Below are 20,114 nucleotides of genomic sequence, written 5' to 3'. Positions count from 1 at the left end.
TCAGAGACATGATGACTGTCCGGATGTCTCTAGACCCGAGGCGAGTTGATTGTGGACATCGATTGAAGGCTCGAGTCCACTGCTTCGCTCATCTTCTGCATGAGAAGAGTGGCGAAAGCCTCATGGTCGAAGCCAGACTCTGCCGGTCTAGCTTTAGAAGACTTAGCTCTCGACCCCTTGGGTGGTGGGGAGTAGCATTTGGGTGTGAGGAAGTCGAAGGCTTGGGGGCCAATGACGACCTGGCGGAGTCTGCCGGGGAAGGCTTGGCTGGTCTACCCGCCCTTTGGCAGAAACTTCGTCTTCAAGGTCTTCACCTTAGGGATTACCGAGCCCGACCTATTCCAAGGGGTCGGTGGACTTCCCAGGGAAGCCCTGAAAAGAAGAAGAAGGAGTTGGACTAAAGGATGAGAACGTTAGCCCCACGACTACCTGCCTCACTTACCTCCCTACCTTCTTCCTGTTCCTAGATGGCCATAGGCTCCCGGTGCAGGCTTTATGGCTGCACCTCCTCTGTCATGACATCGCACAAGCCCTCTTGGTCCTCCGGGGGGGTGGGGCTTAGGTCTCCTGGCGGATTCGCTCTATGATGGGAGCCGCTACTCCTGCTGGTACTGCTGCCGAAACCTGGGCATTCGGGGAGAGGAGGGCGCACATCTCCTCCGACAGCACGTAGGGTTGGTCGGCTCCCACGTTTCTTCCAAACCCCCCTACCCAGGCCTTAAGGGCCGACATCGAGGAGGTCTTGAGCGTCATATCAACCTGTAAGAGATAATCAAATCAGGTTCCCCAGTGTCGGGGACTTTTCCAACCAATACGTGTAACATAGAAGTCAGAGTAACAATGAGGCGAGTATGCTACCTACAGACTCAATCTGTTACGATCCTAACAAGGTCGTAACACACCGTGCAGGCTTCCGGGTGCCAGACCGCGCGGCCCTCAGGTGGATGGTGCAGCTGGCATGAGACCGGCAGACCTCATGCCCATACGGTTTGTACAGGATGGCTGGGCATCCTGCCTCCTGGCATCAAACCATCTGTAAGTTGGAAAGATATATGAGTATCGCAAATAATGCCGCCGGAGTTAATTCCGGCGGTATGAGTATACTTAAAACTAGTTAATTAACCAGCTAAAGGTAATATCGAGTATAATCGTCAACTTACTTGTTATAAATAAAGTTCTGGATGTCTCCGCCTGCTCCGGAATCCATACTTTGGTATCACCAAAAGCTATAATGGCGGAGAGGGCCTGATATGAGCAGAACAGGGAAACAAGGCAAACCTAAGCCTGAGTCTGATCGCACCGGAGTAGAGTAGCAATACCTAACCAATTGGAGGTGCATTCTCTGAGCCCAGTTCTGCCCCCACCGGAGTGGGCAGCAGCGATAACACAGAAGACGGAAAACAGAGCGGCGGGAACAACGGTACGTAGAACTCCGGTATACAGCCTGTCGCATGTGATGGTAGACCACACTTCGCCGGAAATAAACACAGGCCTGGAGGACATACCAACAGAAACTAACATAATAAATTTTCGTTAATACTAAGCTTGAATGTCTCCGCCTACTCCGGATTCCATAATCTCGTCATCACAATAGCTAAAACCGGCTGGGTTGGCCTGATACGAGCAGAACAGGGAAAATAGGTAAAACATAAGCCTGAGTCTGAATCGCACCGGAGAAGAGTAGCAGTTTCAAGTCAATTAGAAACGCAGCTCTAAGCCTAGTTCCGCCCCCACTGGAGTGGGGAAGCAGCGATATCACTAGAGAAATATGTAAAAACAGAGCGGCGGAACAGCGGTACGTAAATTGCCGGCATATAGCCTCCTGGCGGGTGTGATGGTAGACCACACCTCGCCAGAAAACACAGGCCCGGAAACATAACTAACAGAGATTACTTAATCTACTAATCCCCCAATCTCCTCCGACTAATCCCCAGGACCGAGGTCTACGCTCTAGCTGTCGTTCATCGGTGAGGATTACTTGGGCAGCTAGCTAACAGAGCCGTTAACTAGCCTACCACTAAAGGGGGCAATGGCCCAGGCTTCACTCAACAAAGACAATTCATAACATAATTGATGAGGAATTGCTGGAAGTACTCGACGAAAAAAGGGGGGGGGGGGAGGGGGAGCGAAAAAAAACCACACCCAGCTAAGATCCCAGCCCAACCCTCCGAAATCGGTACGATCCGGTCAGGTAGGCTATGATGGCTCCTATAAGGATGTCCATGAAGAGGCGCGCCTAGAACCTAACTCAACCCTCCAAAATCGAATCTTCCGATCTGGTCAGGTAAGACAGGCCTAGGCCCTACAAACATAACAAGAGAGAGGACTCTTTAGTCCTGGACCACCCTCCAAGCAAACATATCTGTCTGGTCGGGTGGCGGTTATAAGGAGCCACTAAGGGTGGAGGATATACAGAGACTGCCTAGCCTACCCTCCAAAACCTAGCCTAGGTCTGGTCGGATAGGCCAGGGAAGGACATTGTGAAGAACTTCCAACCTCATGAAATAGCAATACAAGGAATATAATCGAAAAACTAAACTACAAATACGTACACATGCATGAGTACGTGAGAATGAGGAATCTTCACCTCTGAAAATAAACTGGCGTACCACAAGGCTAGCCTAGGATGCCAAAAACACAATACTCGCGCATAAACGTTATGAAGCATATCACAGTACGCGCAAAAGGGAACCAACTTGCTCCTGAGGGGCTGGATGCTAAATGCAAAAAGGCCCTAAAAGGCTAATAATGTAAGACAAACCATAAAAATTAAAGCCTCAGTATACGTCAGGAGCGAGACGGGCCCTATAATAGGCTAATAACGTAAGGATAAAACCAATAAAATAAGGCTCTCAGATTCATCAGGAGCGAGAATGATGAAAAAGAATACAAAAAACAGTAGCCTATATAGTGAAGTGCTAAACGGTGGATAAAATACACCTTGAGATAAAAACTGAAATAAAAGGGATTTTGACGAAGGAAAAAATCTATTTCGGGGTGTGATTGGCTCGTGTCGCCCTATGAAAGTAATCCTTAACATCATTCTTTCTAGGTAAAATTAGCTAAAATTACCAGAGAAAAATAAAATTAAGAAAATGTCAGTAAAACTGACTCGCTCACTCTTAAAAAGAAGTGTCGGTATGATATAGGGGCGAGTGTGGAACACTACCACGAGACAAACACCATTAGAACTTCCCTATCAGAATCCCCCCAAGAGAGAGCCGATACCAACGGGCGATGCAGCCTCTACTACTACTACTAGGACGCCACGGACAGCAAGCGCCCCTAGCGGTCATCCTTAATTTAAAAAACATAAATACATCTTGTCCTGCAAGGGGGGGGAAAACAAACCATAAAAACGGGATGGGTTTTCATAGGGCGACAACGAGCCAATCACCCACCAGAAATAGATTTTTCCTTCCGTCAAAACATCCCTTTTCTGGGCTCAGCTCGTGTCGGCCTATGAAAGAGTACCAGAGAAATACAAGATGGAAAAGATAATAATGAAAAAACAGATTAAAAATGATGGATATATATAAGTAAATCAAATACAGCATACAAATTAAGCACTTAAACTAACTTATTACAATAATCAATAACAGAATGTTAGTAAACTTAAAGTACTTAAATGGTAGATAATAAAAATTATAAATATGCATGTAAAATAAGGAAATTTTTTGGTTTATTACTTAATTAGAATATATAATTACATTATATACATACATGTCCTACCCTAGCATAAAAATAAGGGTAGGTACACTCAAGTCCATCATTAATACAATTAATACAATTAATTCAAATATATACAAACACATTGGGACTGAAGCTTATCACAAACCCAATTGGAGAATTTATACAAACATATTGTGGCCTACCCTAGCATAAAAATAAGGGTAGGAACACTGAAGTACATATCAGTACAAGGGTGGTTGTCCCTAGCAAAAAAATAAGGGACAAACCACTATAAGACACAACGGCTAAGGCTATGATGTTGAGTAGCCTGACGATAGGTTGAGGCATGTTGGTTGAAGTAGGTAGAAAGGAGACCTGGATCAATACTACAACTACTAAGCAGTATCAGGGGAAACTATGTTTCCCGCTGCTACTGCTGAAAACTTTAAAGATTCCAAGGACTTTAAATAATGCCGTTTAAAGACTGTCGGGTATTTCCATCCAGTATACTTTCTAAGATCCTCAAAGTTCATATGTTGGAAATAATTAATTGAGGTGGCTACTCCCCTGATATCATGTGCTTTTGGGAATGACTCAGGGTTGGCTTGTTTAATGAAGTAAAGGATTTGTTGTCTAATGCCTTTAACTGATAAAGTACCACCTTTTTCTCTCATTGAAGAGAGCACCCGAGGATCTAGAAGAAGTACGAGATAGAAAGGTCCCTAAGAGTTGATACTGGGCAGAGAGAAGGATCCTGTGGAAGTGGGATAACCTTCCAAGGAGCCCACCTTGCAAGAGGATCTTCATTTTTGGCTAAAAAGCTACGATCCGGAGCAAGTAGAATTCTCCTGATGGGAGGAATTCCACATGACCCGCATCCCTGGATAGAGCCGACAGTTCTGAAATTCTAGCTCCTGAAGCTAGGCTAATAAGAATAATGTCTTCCTCAGGAGCATTATGAATGTACAAGATGAGTTGTCAGTATCTGAAGCTAGTTTGAGGACATCATTTAAGAACCTGAAACTGTAGTAGGCCTCTGAGAAGGTCTAAGTCTAGCACAGGCTTTAGGAATAGATGTGAAAATAAGATTCAGTCAAATCTATCTGAAACCTACTTGAAAGATTTTCTTCAAAGCCGACTTATGAGTGGTAATCGTGCTAGCTGCTAAACCACCTTTTTCAAATAAGGATCTGAAAAAGGATATAGCCAAATTAACTGTCATGGTTGTAGTGTTCGATTCTCTCAAGAAAGATGCTAATTTTTTAACAGCTGAGTCATATTGTCTAATGGTTGACTCTCTCTTATCTGATTCTAGGAAGAGAATATTCTGTGGATCAATGTCAGCATCTTTATTAGCCGCAAACTTCATGAAGTCCATAAAGTTAGGGTCTGGAGAGTTCCTGAGGAAGCGAACACAGTCCTCATTTGTACTGATTGTGATAGTTTGGGATTGGGTATCCGTTGAGGTCGGAGACCCAATTCCAAAAGAAGAGGATACCAGTTGCTCTTGGGCCAGTCCGGTGCAATCAGAGCTACTATCCCTTTGAAGACCGTTAGTTTGTCTAGGACTTTCAAGAGAAGATTCACTGGAGGAAAAACATAAATTCTCCTCCACTGATTCCAATCCAACGACAGGGCGTCCGTGGCATAAGCCAGAGGGTCCAGGTGGGGGCCACATAGCAAGGGAGCTTGTGGTTCGCTTGTGAGGCGAAGAGATCCACTTGGAGACCTGGGACTCTCCGGCTTACCCACTGGAATGACCCGAACGTCCAGAGACCACTCTGATTTCCAGAGGAACTGACCGGGACAGGGCGTCTGCTATCACATTTCTTACTCCTGCCAGGTGAGTGGCAGACAGATGCCATTTGTGTTTGCTTGCTAATGCAAAGCATGGCTATCATGACATGGTTCACATGCTTGGATTTGGACCCTCCTCTGTTGATGCAATGAACTACCACTGCACTGTCCCCAAAACTAGGCCTTAGATGAGACTTCTTCGGGGGAAGCAGTCTCTTCAGAGTAAGAAATACTGCCATTGCTTCCAACACGTTTATGTGGAGCTGGCGAAATTGAACTGACCAAGTCCCTGAACCTGTTTGAACTGAGAGTATCCCCCCCACCCCCCGGACAGGGATGCATCCGTGTGAATGGTTAACACTGGGAGGGGATATTGAAGGGGTACTTTCTTGGCTAAGTTCTTACTTTTGACCAAGGCCGTAGTTGGTTGCGGAGGATCTGTGGAATTACTGACAACTTGTCTCGATATTTGGAGTTTGCTTTTGACCGCCAAATTCGATTTATATCTTTCAGCCTTGCTTTCAGAAGGATATCTGTTACCGAAGCAAACTGAAGAGACCCTAGGATTCTCTCCTGGTTTCTCTTGACGTTTGTTTGCATTTGAGAAATTGCCTGACAGATTTTGCTATTTCCTTCCGTTTGACCACTGGAATTGATAGATTGTGGGAGGACAAATCCCATTGGATTCCTAGCCACTGAAAACGAGATTCCGGAATAAGTCTGGATTTCGGTTTTGTTTATCTGGAACCCCAGATGTTCCAGAAAGTGAACTACCTTTTTGGTAGCTTTGAGACATTCCTCGACTGTTTGGTGCCCGATCAACCAATCGTCGAGGTATGCCCGCTACCATGATTCCCTGAGCTCTCAATTGTTGTACAACCACTTCTGCTATCTTTGTGAATACCCTGGGGGCTACATTCAGACCGAAGGGCATCACTTTGAATGAGAATGTCTGATTTCCTAGCCTGAATCCTAGGAATGGGCGGAAGTGCCTGGCTATAGGGATATGATAGTATGCGTCTGTAGATCGATGGAGCATGTGACGCTCCACGCGGAAGTAAGGTCCTTACTTGCGAGAGGGTAAGCATCTTGAACTTGTCGCAGCGAATGAAAGAGTTTTAGCTTTGACAAGTCTAAGATTACCCTTCTTTTTGTTGAGCCTTTCTTTGGCACGCTGAATAAGCGACCTTGAAATTTTAGATGTTTGACTCTCGCAATAGCTCCTTTCTGAAGGAGTTCTTCCGCGTAATCTATCAATTCCTTTGACGGTATCTGATGAAATGATTTGATTGGAGGAGGATCTTGGATCCAGCTACCAGCCTAATCCTTTGGACACTATGCTCTGTGCCCAATTGCTGAACCCCCACCTGTGGCGGAAGAGGAACAGCCTCCCTCCTACCTGGGGAGCCTCATTGCTGATGGGCGGGTTGGCCACCACGCCCTCCTCTGAACTGCTTACTCCTTGTGCCCCTTCCTGCGCCACGGTGACGAAAGTAACCTCTCGCCCTACCCCTCGGTTGAGAGTAGCCTTGAGCCTCATAAGCAGGATTAAGGCAGGCGAGATAGCGTAGGAAGTCGAAGGTTGCGATTGCTGGGGCACCGGAGGAAAGGCTGGGTTTGCTTAGATGTAGCAGTTGTCCCTGTTGGGTAACTGGGACTGCCTGCACAAACTGCTGCTGATGCTGGAGTTTTTTATATGGCTGGAACCTCTTACCAGCCTTCTTTGGTTTCTTGCCAGCAGTGGGAACGGATTCCTGTTTCCTCTTAGAGGAAATACCCCACCTAGCTCTAAGGCTCTGGTGAGTCTAGCAGCTTCGTGATGGACTTCGTTCACTGTGGACTCTGGGAAGAGATCCGCTCCCCACATGCTCGCAGCCAAGAGTCTATTAGGCTCGTGCCTGATAGTGCACTCTTGAAGAACATGCTTCCGACAGTTCCTCCTGGCTTGGAAGAAGTCAAAAGCGTCTAACAGAACCGTCTGAAACTGCGATTTCGCCAGGATCTTGAACAGCGGTTCGTTAGCGTATGAAAGAGCAGCCATTTCCGTAACGATAAGAGAGTTAAGGGACCTGCCAAACCTAGTTCGCGCGCATCGAACTCTGCCTGGATTAGGGAATCCGGCAACCTAGGTAACTTCTCACCGAACTGGTCCATAGCGCAGTCCGGCTTGAGTTTACCCAGCGTGAAGTAGCTGGCAGGTTTTTCCCATAACTCTCGAAGGCGGGGAAGAGTGGAGAAGTAGACTCCGACTCTCTCAACTGTGGAACGGGCTCATCCTTGAGGACTGCCTGAAGAGCCTTCTCCACCAATTTCGTGGCGAACGGAAGAGAGACCTCCTCTTCCGTCGCGAAAATAGTGAAGGGGCTCTTATAGGCCTGGAGTCTAGTGTTAGTACACTCCCAGTCCTCAAGGCAGTGAACCCATTCCCGTTGGGCGTGATCTCTACTGTAGAGGACTGACTCCTTCGAGATCTTGTCCTCTCTCGTAAGAGCCGTTGGCGTCAGCCTAGCATACCCGATGAAGGCTGTGACAGACCCGGAGGATAGAACTCGAAGTCCTCAATCCTTCGAGTGCCAAACTCCGGATCGAATCATCCCGTCCTTAAAAGGAGCGTAGGCCGCTACTCTCCATGGATTCTCCATAGAGAAAGCTGGCAAGGAGTCGTAAGGGCGGAAGGTTGGAGAATCCCGTGCTAGAAGCAGGGGAGACTGGGGGAGGAGCCTGAGATGCCCAGCTACCCGATCCTCATTCTCTCTCATTCTATTAGAGAGTTCCTGGACGTCTGTCCAGTTTGAGACAGACTGCTCGACAATTGCGCGAACATCTGCTCAAACGTGTTCCCCAAGCTGAAATTTGGGAACCCACCATCACTCCTACCTGCTCCATCATTCCTGGTGAGACAGGAGAGGGAACGCAGGAGCTGGTGCTTGCCACCCCTGCCGGCATAGCCGGAGAGGGGGCAGCGGAGGCGGGAGAAGGCAGCGACTCGTAGGTAGCGCGAGCCTTCTCCTTCGAAGCCTTGCTTCTGGAGCTCTTCGACTGGGAAGAGCTCGGCTTAGCCTTCACCGCGTCGGCGTATGAAGTCGATGACTTCCTAGCCGAAGAAGACGAAGACGACTTCCTAGAAGTCGTCTTAGACAAGGTCTTCGGTTCTCTCTTTCCCTCTCCTTAGGAGGTACAGAGAGAGCGGGAGTGCGGCTAGGGATCTCGGATCCCGGAAAGCCTTGGAAAGAGGCGGAAGAAGAAGGGACAGGAGAAAGATACCAGGAGCGCCCAAGAAAACGACCTTGGGCGCCCGACAAACCTACCTCAACCAACAAATCCTCACTTACTACCGCCTCGGCTCGAGATTCAGGTCCAGGGCGGCGACGTCCGGAACTGACTCCTGGGAGGCTACGACCCCAAAACGAATGCTGGAGTTCTTGTGGATGGCGGCTATCATCGGGGGGCGGCGGACAAGGGGTCGACGTAGCCCTTCGACTTGCCCGCAGGGAAGATCTGGATGGCCAGCTTCCTATCCATATGTAGGGCTGGCCCTTGGCGGCGTTTTTCCCAAAGCCGCCCACCCACGGCTTTCAGGGTGGCGAGGGCGACTTCCCTCACACCGCTACCGCCTGAAAGGAAAGGCTGGATTAGCTACCAATTGCGGACAGGGTTAACAAACTTACGAACTAGAAGTTGTTAGTAAATTCATAAGTAACCTCATAATGGACTTACCCCATCCCCCAGCTGAGCGACCAGGTCGTAGGCATATAGCGCAGGCCTCGGGGTGCAGACGATCGACTCGTTGTACGAAGTGGCACACGGGGCGTGAGACCTGCACTCGTCATGTCCACAGGGGTCATACAGCGTCGCATTACAGGCGAGGACCTGGCAGTTGGTAGCCTGTAAGTGAAAACGTACATGAGTACAGAGTAAACACTTACAGCCTAACATATGCTCCGCTGGTGCCGGAGCGATAAAGTTAGATAAAACCAGAGCCCCGCTAAAATACGTGTGGTAACCAGGTTGGAAGATAGGCTATGGCTCCGCCAATGGCGGAGGCACAAGAATCAACCAACTAGGAGTGGTGGTAATGGAAACCACGACGGATAATGGCGGGGATGGTTGATAAAATGAATATAATATACACAATTCATTGTAAAAATATCTTATAATAGGGTATATAATCCTTAAAGTAGCAAAATAACAACATAAAAACAACTTCTCTCCACCCGTCTACTAGAAGAGTGCGTAGGTAAGGGTAAGCTCCCTTCCGGTAGCGGGGGAGAGATATAAGGATATAGTAGGCAAGCAATCGACCATCCATAGCACCCACCCTGCCCGCTAGCGGAGCCAATATCCTATAACCAAAGGTGCCCCGGCTGCGACGGAAGGCTCCTTTCGTATCGTGAGGGAGGTGGCTGAGTAATGGGGAGGGGGGGATGGAGGTCCCGGCGAAACACGGCGGGAGCGAGGAAAGGGGGGGAGGGGGGATGGCCTACTCCTCCCCCCACCTCACCAACTACCCGTATGGAGACCCGGTACCTCATAGTGGTTGCCCTATACCCCTGCCCCCTGGCGGCGGAACCCCCCCCCGGTCACCTCCGAGTGTGAGAGAAGGCGATGAGGTTGTTATGACAACCAAGGGGTCCCCCAGCTCCTCCCTACATCAGAGAGGGAGGGAAGGGGCAGGGTACTGGTGCCGATAGTACACGTGGACCAGCAAGTGGACCTAGGCCGCGAGGCAACACAACCGTGGTAGGGCCCACGTGAACCAAGCTGTACCAAAACATGTGGAACAAGCACCTAGGCTAGCCTAACACCCTAAATAAAATCATCATCGAAAAGGGGGAAGAGGACACTTTTAGTAAAAGAGAAAGAAGCCCAGGAGGAGGCAGACTGTTCCGAGAAACAGAAGCCTACTCGGAGCCAGCGAATAGCCGATGTAGAGCAAGAGCCGGGATGCTGGGCCGAAAATAATAATAATAGCCCTAAATACCAAGCTAAGAGAATGGTAGGAGGGCTGAACTAGCTAAAACTCGATGTAAACAATGAATGTGAAAAAAAAAAAAAAAAAAAAAAAAAAAAAAAAAAAAAAGTAAGCCCATAAGCATAAGAAGTCCCAGTATGGAGGACCGGGAATTCTTACGAGGCGGCATGGCCGCCACGAGACAACCGAGGAACCGTATTTGGCCTATAAAAGGGAAAATACTGGTACCCGGAAGATAAAATTACAGTAAAATGTTACTTATGAGTTACTTAACTTAGCCGTGGCGATAGCAGAGCGTTCCATGATTCCGAAGCGGATAATCCCAAGAAAAAACACGAGCACAAGAAAATGGCGACTTGTCGCTGGTTGCTAAAATTAAGGATGACCGCTAGGGGCGCTGCTGTCCGTGGCGTCCTCTAGTAGTAGTAGTAGAGGCTGCATCGCCCGTTGGTATCGGCTCTCTCTGGGGGGATTCTGATAGGGAAGTTCTAATTGGTGTTTGTCTCGTGGTAGTGTTCCACACTCGCCCCTCTATTCATACCGACACTTCTTTTTAAGAGTGAGCGAGTCAGTTTTACTGACATTTTCTTAATTTTTTATTTTTCTCTGGTAATTTAGCTAATTTTACCTAGAAAGAATGATGTTAAGGCTTACTTTCATAGGCCGACACGAGCTGAGCCCAGAAATGCGCACGCGCCGCCAAGCAACGATGCACCCAAAATGGCGGATCGTAAGAGCATCATACCCGGCTCACAAGAACAAGAGACTTAAAATAAGGGCCCACCAAAATTGGATGCATCGTTGGCCCAACGTGTTCAAAAACAATAAATGGAATACTCAACTTAGATGAAGAAGCTTGTTGCTCGTGAGAAGACATGATGCTTCGCAAAAAAACACTTCCTGGGAACAGCGAAAACGGCGCGTGCAGACACAGTGATTGCTATTACAGGAATGAGGGTTTTCTGGCAGAGGTAGTAGTAGTAGCGAGCGGAAGGTAGACGTTGTAACCGCACCTCTCTAGAGAGGATTTTGAGAGAGGAGGACTTCTAATTGGCAAAGTATCTGTGGTAGTGGCTTCCACTCGCCCCGTGCTATATACCGACACCCTATGAGGGTGAGCAAGCTGGGGGTAGTAACTCCAGCATTCCATCTGGCTTTTTTTCTGTGGTATATTTAGCAGTTATTTATACTTAGAAATGAGTGCTATAGGGACATTTCACCGCCAACACAGGTCAACCCAGAAATATTGTGTTCATGTGTATTTGGTTTAGTACCTACATATGCACTGATTGTTTGTACGCGAACAAACCTTTGGTCTTAACAATAGGATAATTCCTAGCGCCTAGCTGGATCCAGTTAAATCGCAGATGAAAGCAAGGAATCTTGTGAGATCTGGCAATGTGCGTGTATAACGGTGAAGAGTGGTCAAGGACACATACCCTTGCCACAGCATCAGTCTTTTCTTAAACTGCCTAGATGAGAGTTGTGGTTGACCTCTCTCAGCCTTTTACCCTGTTCATTTGCGCCCGTTTTCTGAGCTATGATGTGAAGCACACCAGGGGTTGGGGGTCAGTGTCCTTCGAATTTGTCCCAGAATTCGTGCCAAGACCCAGAATCCCTCTGTGCATGATGATAGGTTCACCTCCTTTTCCATTCCATCAAGAAGTTTTGTTGTGTCCTGTCAGGGCTCTGCGTTGCTATCTTAAAAGGACAGCGGCACCTTAGACCGGCTGCCGCAGGCTTTTTGTTAGCACGGGACGTGCAAAGAAAGAGGTGTCGAAGAATACATACTATCTCTCTTTGGATACGGGAAGCCATCAGACAGGCATACTTGACTCTTGATGATCCCGCCGCCATGTCTGTGCAGGCTAGAGCTCATGACGTTAGGAGTATTGGTCCCTCTCTGGCTTTCAAAAAGAACTTGGCTGTACATAGAGTGCTGAGCGCTGGTACTTGGTTACACCAAATCCACGTTCACTCCTTTCTATCTTAAGGATGTTGCCTACAGATCTAATGGCATGTTTTCCCTGGTCCTGTGGTGGCTGCCCAACAGATTGTGTAACTTATCATTGCCCTTAACAGGGCACATTTGTATCTTACCTAAGATAATTGTGTGGATGATAGAATGAGTGAGTTGGCTGGGCTCTTTTCTTTCTTTTTTACCTTTCCTTCTTCCTTTGGGCAGGTTGAGGAATAGACACATCATTCGCTGGACTGGGCTGATACAGGTGAGTAAGGTAGTCATACTGATAGTTTGGTTGCTTGGTAAGCAAATAACCAACCCTCTATTCGGTAGCATATGCTCTGCTTCTTGGCAAGGGGAGTAGGGAATGGTACAAACCCTGGTGTGTTGGTTTGTTATGGACTGTCGGAGTTTCTCTTTCATTCCCTATGCAATGATTCTCCCATATATCATTGTACGTCGCTCAGTGTCTGGGTGTTTTAGATATCAATGTATGTAGCTTCTCATGGCCATCAGTCCCCTCTCCAGAAGTTATTTCTTCTAGAGCTGGACTGGTGGGTAGGCCCCCAGATGGTTTTAGGATGTCTGTACCTCCCTCCAAGTATAAATCTATCCTATTGTTAAGACCAAAAAAAAAGATTTGTTTGCATATGAACAAATGACAAATTGTCTAAGACAATTTGTATTTTTCATAGCTACAAACCTGAGGTCTTAACATTGTAGTGCCCACTAACCACCCCTCTGTCTTGCTAAGACATCCTGAATTGGGAAAGACTGATGCTGTGGCATGGGTGCGTGGTCCATGACCACTCTTCAACCGATATACGCACACATTGCTTTCATCTGCGATTTAACCGGATCCATCTAGGCACTACAAATTATCCTATTGTTAAGACCTCAGGTTTGTAGATATGAAAAATACAAATTGTCTTAGAAAATTTGTCATTTTGTGAAGATATTTAAAAAACATAGCTCCATAAGTTGGTAATCTTGCATGGCTTTCACTGTAGATGTGCTTGCAAGTGTATTGTGATTAAGATGCTACATGTCAAGGTCCTCCTTTAGGAGGGGACATGAGCAATGGGTAGCATTGACATAGACAGTAAGATTATTGCTTGAATTCCCCCCCCCCTCTGGATTGCCTAATTCAATCCCTGTTGGGCATATCAGTCTTGGCTATAAAGTCTTATACTATTGTATTTGATAGAGCAATTTAGGGCATGGCTTGAAGGAAGGAAAGATTCTTCGGTGTGGGTTGGTATCTGAAGGCCAACCAGAGATTGAGCTTGTGTATTCAAAGCTGAGAGAGAGGGAGAGAGAGAGAGCCCTTAATGTACAATGTAGTGCAACATAAATATGAGAATTATAGTTTTGTAGTGGTTAGATTAAATAAAGTAAATGAGAGAAATGCATTTTATATATGTATTTTGTTTATACAGGCAGTCCTTCGGTTAATGCGATCCGGTTTTATGGTGCTTGTCTAGCACCATAAAATTGGCAATTTAAGGCTTCATAATGCGCCGAGTTCTGGTTATCGGCTCCGTAACATACTTAAAGGAGGCGCCATTCACTGGTTATTGGTACCGGATATCAGAGCCATAAGTGCCATAAATCACCAAGTTTCACTTAATGGCAATTTTTGCTTATTAGCATCCTGCTGAGAACAGAACCCCTGCCAATAACCAGGGACTGCCTGCACTTCCTTTTTATTGACAGAGTCATCGGTATTATGGATGAATGTTCATGTACTGGATTGAAAACATACTGAGATGAAATTATTATGCGAGGAAAATTTGTGACATACATCTATCATGCAAAATTATATTTGGCTTTCATATTAAGGTAAGTTAAGGACGACAGTTTTTCAGCATAAAAAGCACAAAACAATATCATCATTACTTTCCAGGTTCCCACTTTTCACATCCATACACCGTGTCTGCCTGGGTGAAATTTCCTCCACTCCTGGAATGATAGACTGTATTCGAAACCATCCTGAACATATGTGAGTATTATATTCAGGTTTCTTCCACCAGAAGCGTAGCTATGTATTTGTTAGAAATGTTGAAATTTGGTTATGTTTTATGTTTTTTGTGTGTTTATGTCTCATGTTTGCATTTTGCCTAGGTTTACATTGATGGAGTTTGGCAAAGTGAATGGTAATGTTTTGCTTATGTGCTGGGTATTTCGTTCTGCTGTTCTTTGTGGTATCTCTGGTATCAAACTGATAAGTTGCTTTTTCTTTTGAAGTCCTTAGGAATGCCTTATCACATGAACTGAAAGTTCATGTTAGCACATTAAATATTAAAATTGCCACAATTACATTAAAAACTTTTAATGTAATGAAAATGAGCCTTTGACAAGCTATTTTATTATACGTACTCTGTATGAGCAAAACTCCTCTTGGTTGTCACTGATGCAAGTCTCATGTATGTAGGATTCTGTTTGTTCATTGATTCTACTATATGCAAGGCATAGACACCTTGAGTAATCTCATGTAGATTGTTTAACTGGGATATGATTATCATTTCCTTTTATGCCACAGGCCCCATAGCTTATGTTAATGATCATTGTAACTACTTGATCTCATGCTTTAGTTGTTTTTCATCTTAATAGCATGCATAAAGCATAGCCATTCTTGATTTTGGTTGGTCTACTGTTGGTCCCTAATTCAGTGTACCTTCATAAATATTCAGGATTCAAAAGTTAATGAAGTCATAGTTAGTGAATATTGCATAATCTTATTCTAAATATAAGATTACTGGCAGGACAAATTTTTCTCTATTTTTCAATTATGGAAACTGTTATGAGCACTGAATTCTTATTTGTTAATGGATGAAGCTACAAAGGTGTGGAAGAATAGAGGCCTCTGGAAGTTGCCATATACAAGTGGTGTGGTGTTAATTGCGGAATCAATGGGATCTTAAAAAATGTATAAAAAATGAAAGAGATTAATGAAGGAGAATTAGAATAAGAGTGTGTACGTAAAACCAAGTAATGTATGGTCACCGGCAAGTCCAGTCAAGGAAGTATTCATATGGATACTTTGGGAGGGATGTTGGGTAAATGAAGTGCTTTGTAGCAAATATAATAGCTGTTATCATAGATGCTCAGAATTGTAAAATTTACATGGAATAAGGAATTTATGATCTATGAGATGTTCAAGAACTTATTGAAAAAAAGAGAGGGAGGACCATGCTGTGGAGGTCAGGCTTTGAACAAGGTTATCATTTCTGTTACCTTGGCAACATAATGAATTGTGAAGCTGGTATGGAGGGGATAGTAAGAAAAGATGGCAGCAACCTAGATGAAATGGAAGGAGATTGCTAGCCTACTCTACTGGTAAATAAGATTATCCCATTACTAATAAATTACTTTTAACATTGATGGTGCATCTGTAATGCATTTACCATACTGTAGTTCTATGTGCAGGAGAGACATGGGTAGTCCTTGCAAGGAAAATAAGATTATACAAATTTTGAAGAGGTGTGTTTATAAAATGTTGAAATGCATAGCTGCAGTACACTGGGAGAATCATATAACAAATAGGGAGGTAACTTTAAAATGTATTGTCCCGAACTGGGAAATTAATTGAGACATCACAGATTGAGATGGTTTGGGCTTGGTGAGTTGCGAAGAAAAGAAATTTAGTAGTGATATAGAAGTCACAGGATGAAGACTAGTAGACTTCCCTTGAAAGTTATGTTGAAAGAACATAGAGATTAAGAGTTGGACCAGATGGGAATGCAGGCACAACAGCCAAGAAGAGAGTGGATATGTATTTAATATCTAACTCAGTAAATGAAAAACATAATGTAAAATTGTAGAACATATATTTAGTTTAGAAGATTGCTACCATTCTTTTTCTTTTTTGGCATGCTTCATTTTGTACTCATTGCTCATCTTTCCAAGTACTTTACTGTAACACAAGAGCATTGGAGGTGGTGATGATTAGATTTATAGGGTGAATTTTCTTGTATAGATTTGGCCTGTAGTATGGGTATGCATGTACTGTAACATGTTGCCACAAAGGTTAGTGGGATATTGTGGGTAATTAGTAGGGAAAGATGAGTGACTACGGTAATGGCAGTGCACATTCTTAGGAATTCTCCAAAGGTCACTTTATGAACAAATACTTTCCAAGAGGTGTATGTAGATCCAAAGCTGTCATGGGAAATGTTATACTTAAAATGGAAGGAAACTGGAAACTGGGTACATAGGGATTCTAACCCCGTAGAGGGGTAGTGCTGTCAGTGCACCTCATGTGATGCACTATAGGCATTACTTGGAGGTTCTTTGCAGTGTCCCTTCGGCCCCTCCCTGCACCCCTTTCATTCTTTTTACCGTACCTATGTTCGTATTCACTTTCTTCAGTCTTACTTTCCACCTCCTCCTAACAATTGATTCGTAGTGCAACTGTGAGGTTTTCCTCCTGTTACACCTTTCAAACCTTTTTACTGTCAATTTCTATTTCAGTGCTGAATGACCTCATAGGTCCCAGCACTTGGTCTTTGGCCTGAACGCTATATATTTTATAGGAAATTTAAGCAGGTAGCCTAAGGATGTCAAAGAGAGGAGAGAAAGAGAATGATATGTTTGAAAGATAATTCCCTTCCCTAGCTATGAGTAGAACCCTCCTGGATTAGTATGGCCCAAGACTTGCATTATCCATAGAGTTGCTTGGGAGATGAACTTTCAAAGAGAGTTTAACACATGGAAAGGTTTTTGATCAGAGGAGTCCAGATAGAGGAAAGAAAAGTGAACTTTCAAAGAGAGTTTAACACATGGAAAGGTTTTTGATCAGAGGAGTCCAGATAGAGGAAAGAAAAGTGAACTTTCAAAGAGAGTTTAACACATGGAAAGGTTCTTGATCAGAGGGGTCCAGATAGAGGAAAGAAAAGTACTGAAGCAAAGGGGAGAGACTAAAATATTTACAAATGGCACAAGAACATATGTTAAGGGAAAGTTACATGTTTCCTTGGTTTTGGTGAAGAAACGCTTCATAAGTTTTGTGGGTAACGGCCCAGCAGCCAGGAAAAAACTATCATGAGGATGGAATAACAAACAGAGCCAAAGCAGAGGAAACTCTAGTTCAAGGGGCCAAGACAAGACATTAAAGCAAGTTAAAAACAGGCTAGTCATAAAGCCAAGGCAGATAGTCATTGCTGACTTGAAATTCAAGGGATATAAAGTGTACAGTGGAATCCCCGTAGTATTTGCATTCTCGAGATTCACTCACTCTCATATTTGTGGATTTCTCTATGGACCATATCTACCCATTATTCCTGGGAAATTTGTGTATTCACTGTATTTTTCTATGAGAAATATCCACAGATTACTGTATTTTCATGTGATTTCATGATTAAATTAACTTTTTGTGATAAAACTATAAAATAAGCCAGGTACAAGAAGCATTTTTAGTGGATTTTTCTTGAGTTTGAACCAACAAAATAGGCAGTTCTTAGCATTTTTATAGTGGTGGGTCCACTATAATCCATCAGAAAAGTATGCATAGCCAGTTACCCAAGCTGAGCTAAAGAAACATGGTTATATACACAGCAGTGCCATGCTGCAATAACAGTTAAATTAAGAATGGTTGGATTAAAATTGATATATAAATGGGCACCAGCATTTGACCATAAGATAAGGAGGAAGTGATTTGCTAACATATGGTAGTAAAAGAGTGGGACTTATGGAATTGAATATTAGGGTGAGGTGGGATAATACTGTACCATTAGTGGAAAATTATTTGGCAAAAATCAGGTTTCACCCAGATTGAGTAAAGTGTATGTCCAAAATAAACTAATATAAATGGGCCATTTATGGTATCCATGTGAATTGTTAGAAATAATGGCAAATACAATTTTTAGATTTTGAAAAGAAATTTTCACTTCATGCAGAGTTTTCCCATAGTTGGGTAACACCGTACAGGGTATAGGGGAACACCATACAAAGATTTTTTAACCTTCCTGTAATTGTTTGCTAATGGTGTGAAGGAGTTTTAAATGGCCAAGATTACTTTAAATGAAAGTGTTTAACTTATTAATGGGTGAAATGAAAGGAATCTAATACAAATTCATATTTATTGTACAAAAATAGATAATAAAATATATACATTCTTTGTACAGATTACGTATTTACAGCCTACCCTACTGCATATTGAAGGAGTTCAGTGGAGGGGAGACCTTTATTAGGGTTTCCTGCCTCTGGGTGCAGCCATTCACAGTGGTCAGGACACTTACACTGCACAGCCTACACATTTTCAAAATCTTCAACTGCAGGGAACGAGACTGTGTCCTTGGGAAACAAAGGCTTCATGTGGAGGAAGAACACCTCATATTTCCCTTACTTAGTGTTCTTCATCTTACAAACATAATGAACAGGTGCCCCACTGTTCCTCCCCTCTTCAAGCTCAAGCTCAATCACCACAAAGTCCCCAACCTGGAAAAGAAATAAGTGAAAATAGTAGCCTATTGGCCTCAAAATTTATACAGAAAAATAATTTTTTTGGGGGGAGATAGACTAAAGATAGCCTAAATGTAATTTACTTTAGTTCAATATGCTCTATGAAAAAGGGAAATTCTTTGTCTATTATCTTAGTCTGCAAAAGTAGGTGATATGACGTCCTCCCACCTCCTGGGTTCCTTCACTGCAAAGGGTATAAGGCCCATCTGCTTTCATGTCCCCTTCCAGCTCACTGGAATTTTTCAGAGGGAATCACGAGCATGAGTGCACTGCAGGGTCATCCTCCTCATCACCGTCTAGGAGTTTAGGGACAGCCTGCCTTCTCAGTTTGCCTTTCTTCCCTACTCTCATCATTATCTTTTCCTCTGCCTACTTCTTCTTTTCATCTTTGGTCCGCAGATCAGAGATGACTTCTTCATTCTCGGTGAGAATGCAGGCACAGACCCTTTTTCGTCCCTTGCCATAAGGACGAGGAGGAGCCTTAGGGTAAGGGCGGACATTTTCTGGGGTGACCTCAGATGTCACCACTGCTGGAAGAGGTTGAAGGTCTTGGGGTGCTGCAGGAAGGATCACTAAGGGTTGAGCTGACATTGCAGGTGCACTTCCTCTGCTTGGGGGTGGTGGAGTTGGAGATACCTCCAAGTCCTGGGCCAAAGTTGGTAGCTCCTCTCCAACAGTAGAAGGAGTCAGAAACTTCTACCGCAAGGTTCTGTGGCGGTGGCTGCTACCGATACCTATGCCCCGCCTGCAAATGCCTCATCAGCTTTTTCTTACTGGTGTGCACAAATTTCCTTGGCATGATGGAAGAGTGTTGGTGGATTCTGGAAGAGAGTAATTGCCATTAGGTTTTGCCAAATAATTGAAAAATTAGGAGAAAATTAAAAATGAACGGGGTAAACACTGTATGTCTTACCCTTCATCCTTTTGGTGTTCTCCCAACTACAATTTGTTTTTTTATTTTGTAAAATTAGGCTAGCTTATATAATTTATTCAAACAACCATACAAATTTGTCTTTGAGTTGGTTGTTGCACTCTTAGATGTCATATTAACACTGGTAGCACATAAAAGCACTGATGAAAATAACCCAGAACTTTACCCTTCTAAAAACACATTAACTTGTTTACCATTTCACATGTGCTTTTATCTTTATCTTATTTCACATGTGCAATCACTTTTCAACTTGTTATTCCAAGTACGTATTTAAGTTTCACTGGCACTTCAAAAATTTGGCCGTATGGTTTTTCCCA

General features: G+C 44.3%; 1 protein-coding gene across 11 annotated transcripts in view; it reads left to right on the top strand.

Moving 5' to 3' along the window:
- The window catches only part of LOC135223687 (glycerol-3-phosphate dehydrogenase [NAD(+)], cytoplasmic-like), a 232,933-nt gene that overhangs the window by 169,413 nt on the left and 43,406 nt on the right, over positions 1 to 20,114 (top strand). For all 11 annotated transcript variants that reach the window (XR_010316563.1, XR_010316562.1, XR_010316561.1 and 8 more), the window contains exon 9: positions 14,311 to 14,406. Coding sequence is in view for 6 of the 11 variants with exons in the window: in XM_064262387.1 (XP_064118457.1) it covers positions 14,311 to 14,406 (96 nt within the window). In the remaining 5 variants the exon portion in view is untranslated. The remainder of the gene's footprint in view (positions 1 to 14,310; positions 14,407 to 20,114) is intronic.

Source organism: Macrobrachium nipponense, chromosome 10 (assembly GCF_015104395.2).
Source record: "Macrobrachium nipponense isolate FS-2020 chromosome 10, ASM1510439v2, whole genome shotgun sequence".
In the NCBI taxonomy this organism is placed as follows: Eukaryota; Metazoa; Arthropoda; class Malacostraca; order Decapoda; family Palaemonidae; genus Macrobrachium; species Macrobrachium nipponense.
Note: the sequence above shows the minus strand (reverse complement) of the source record. Positions and strands in the feature narration are given on the sequence as shown.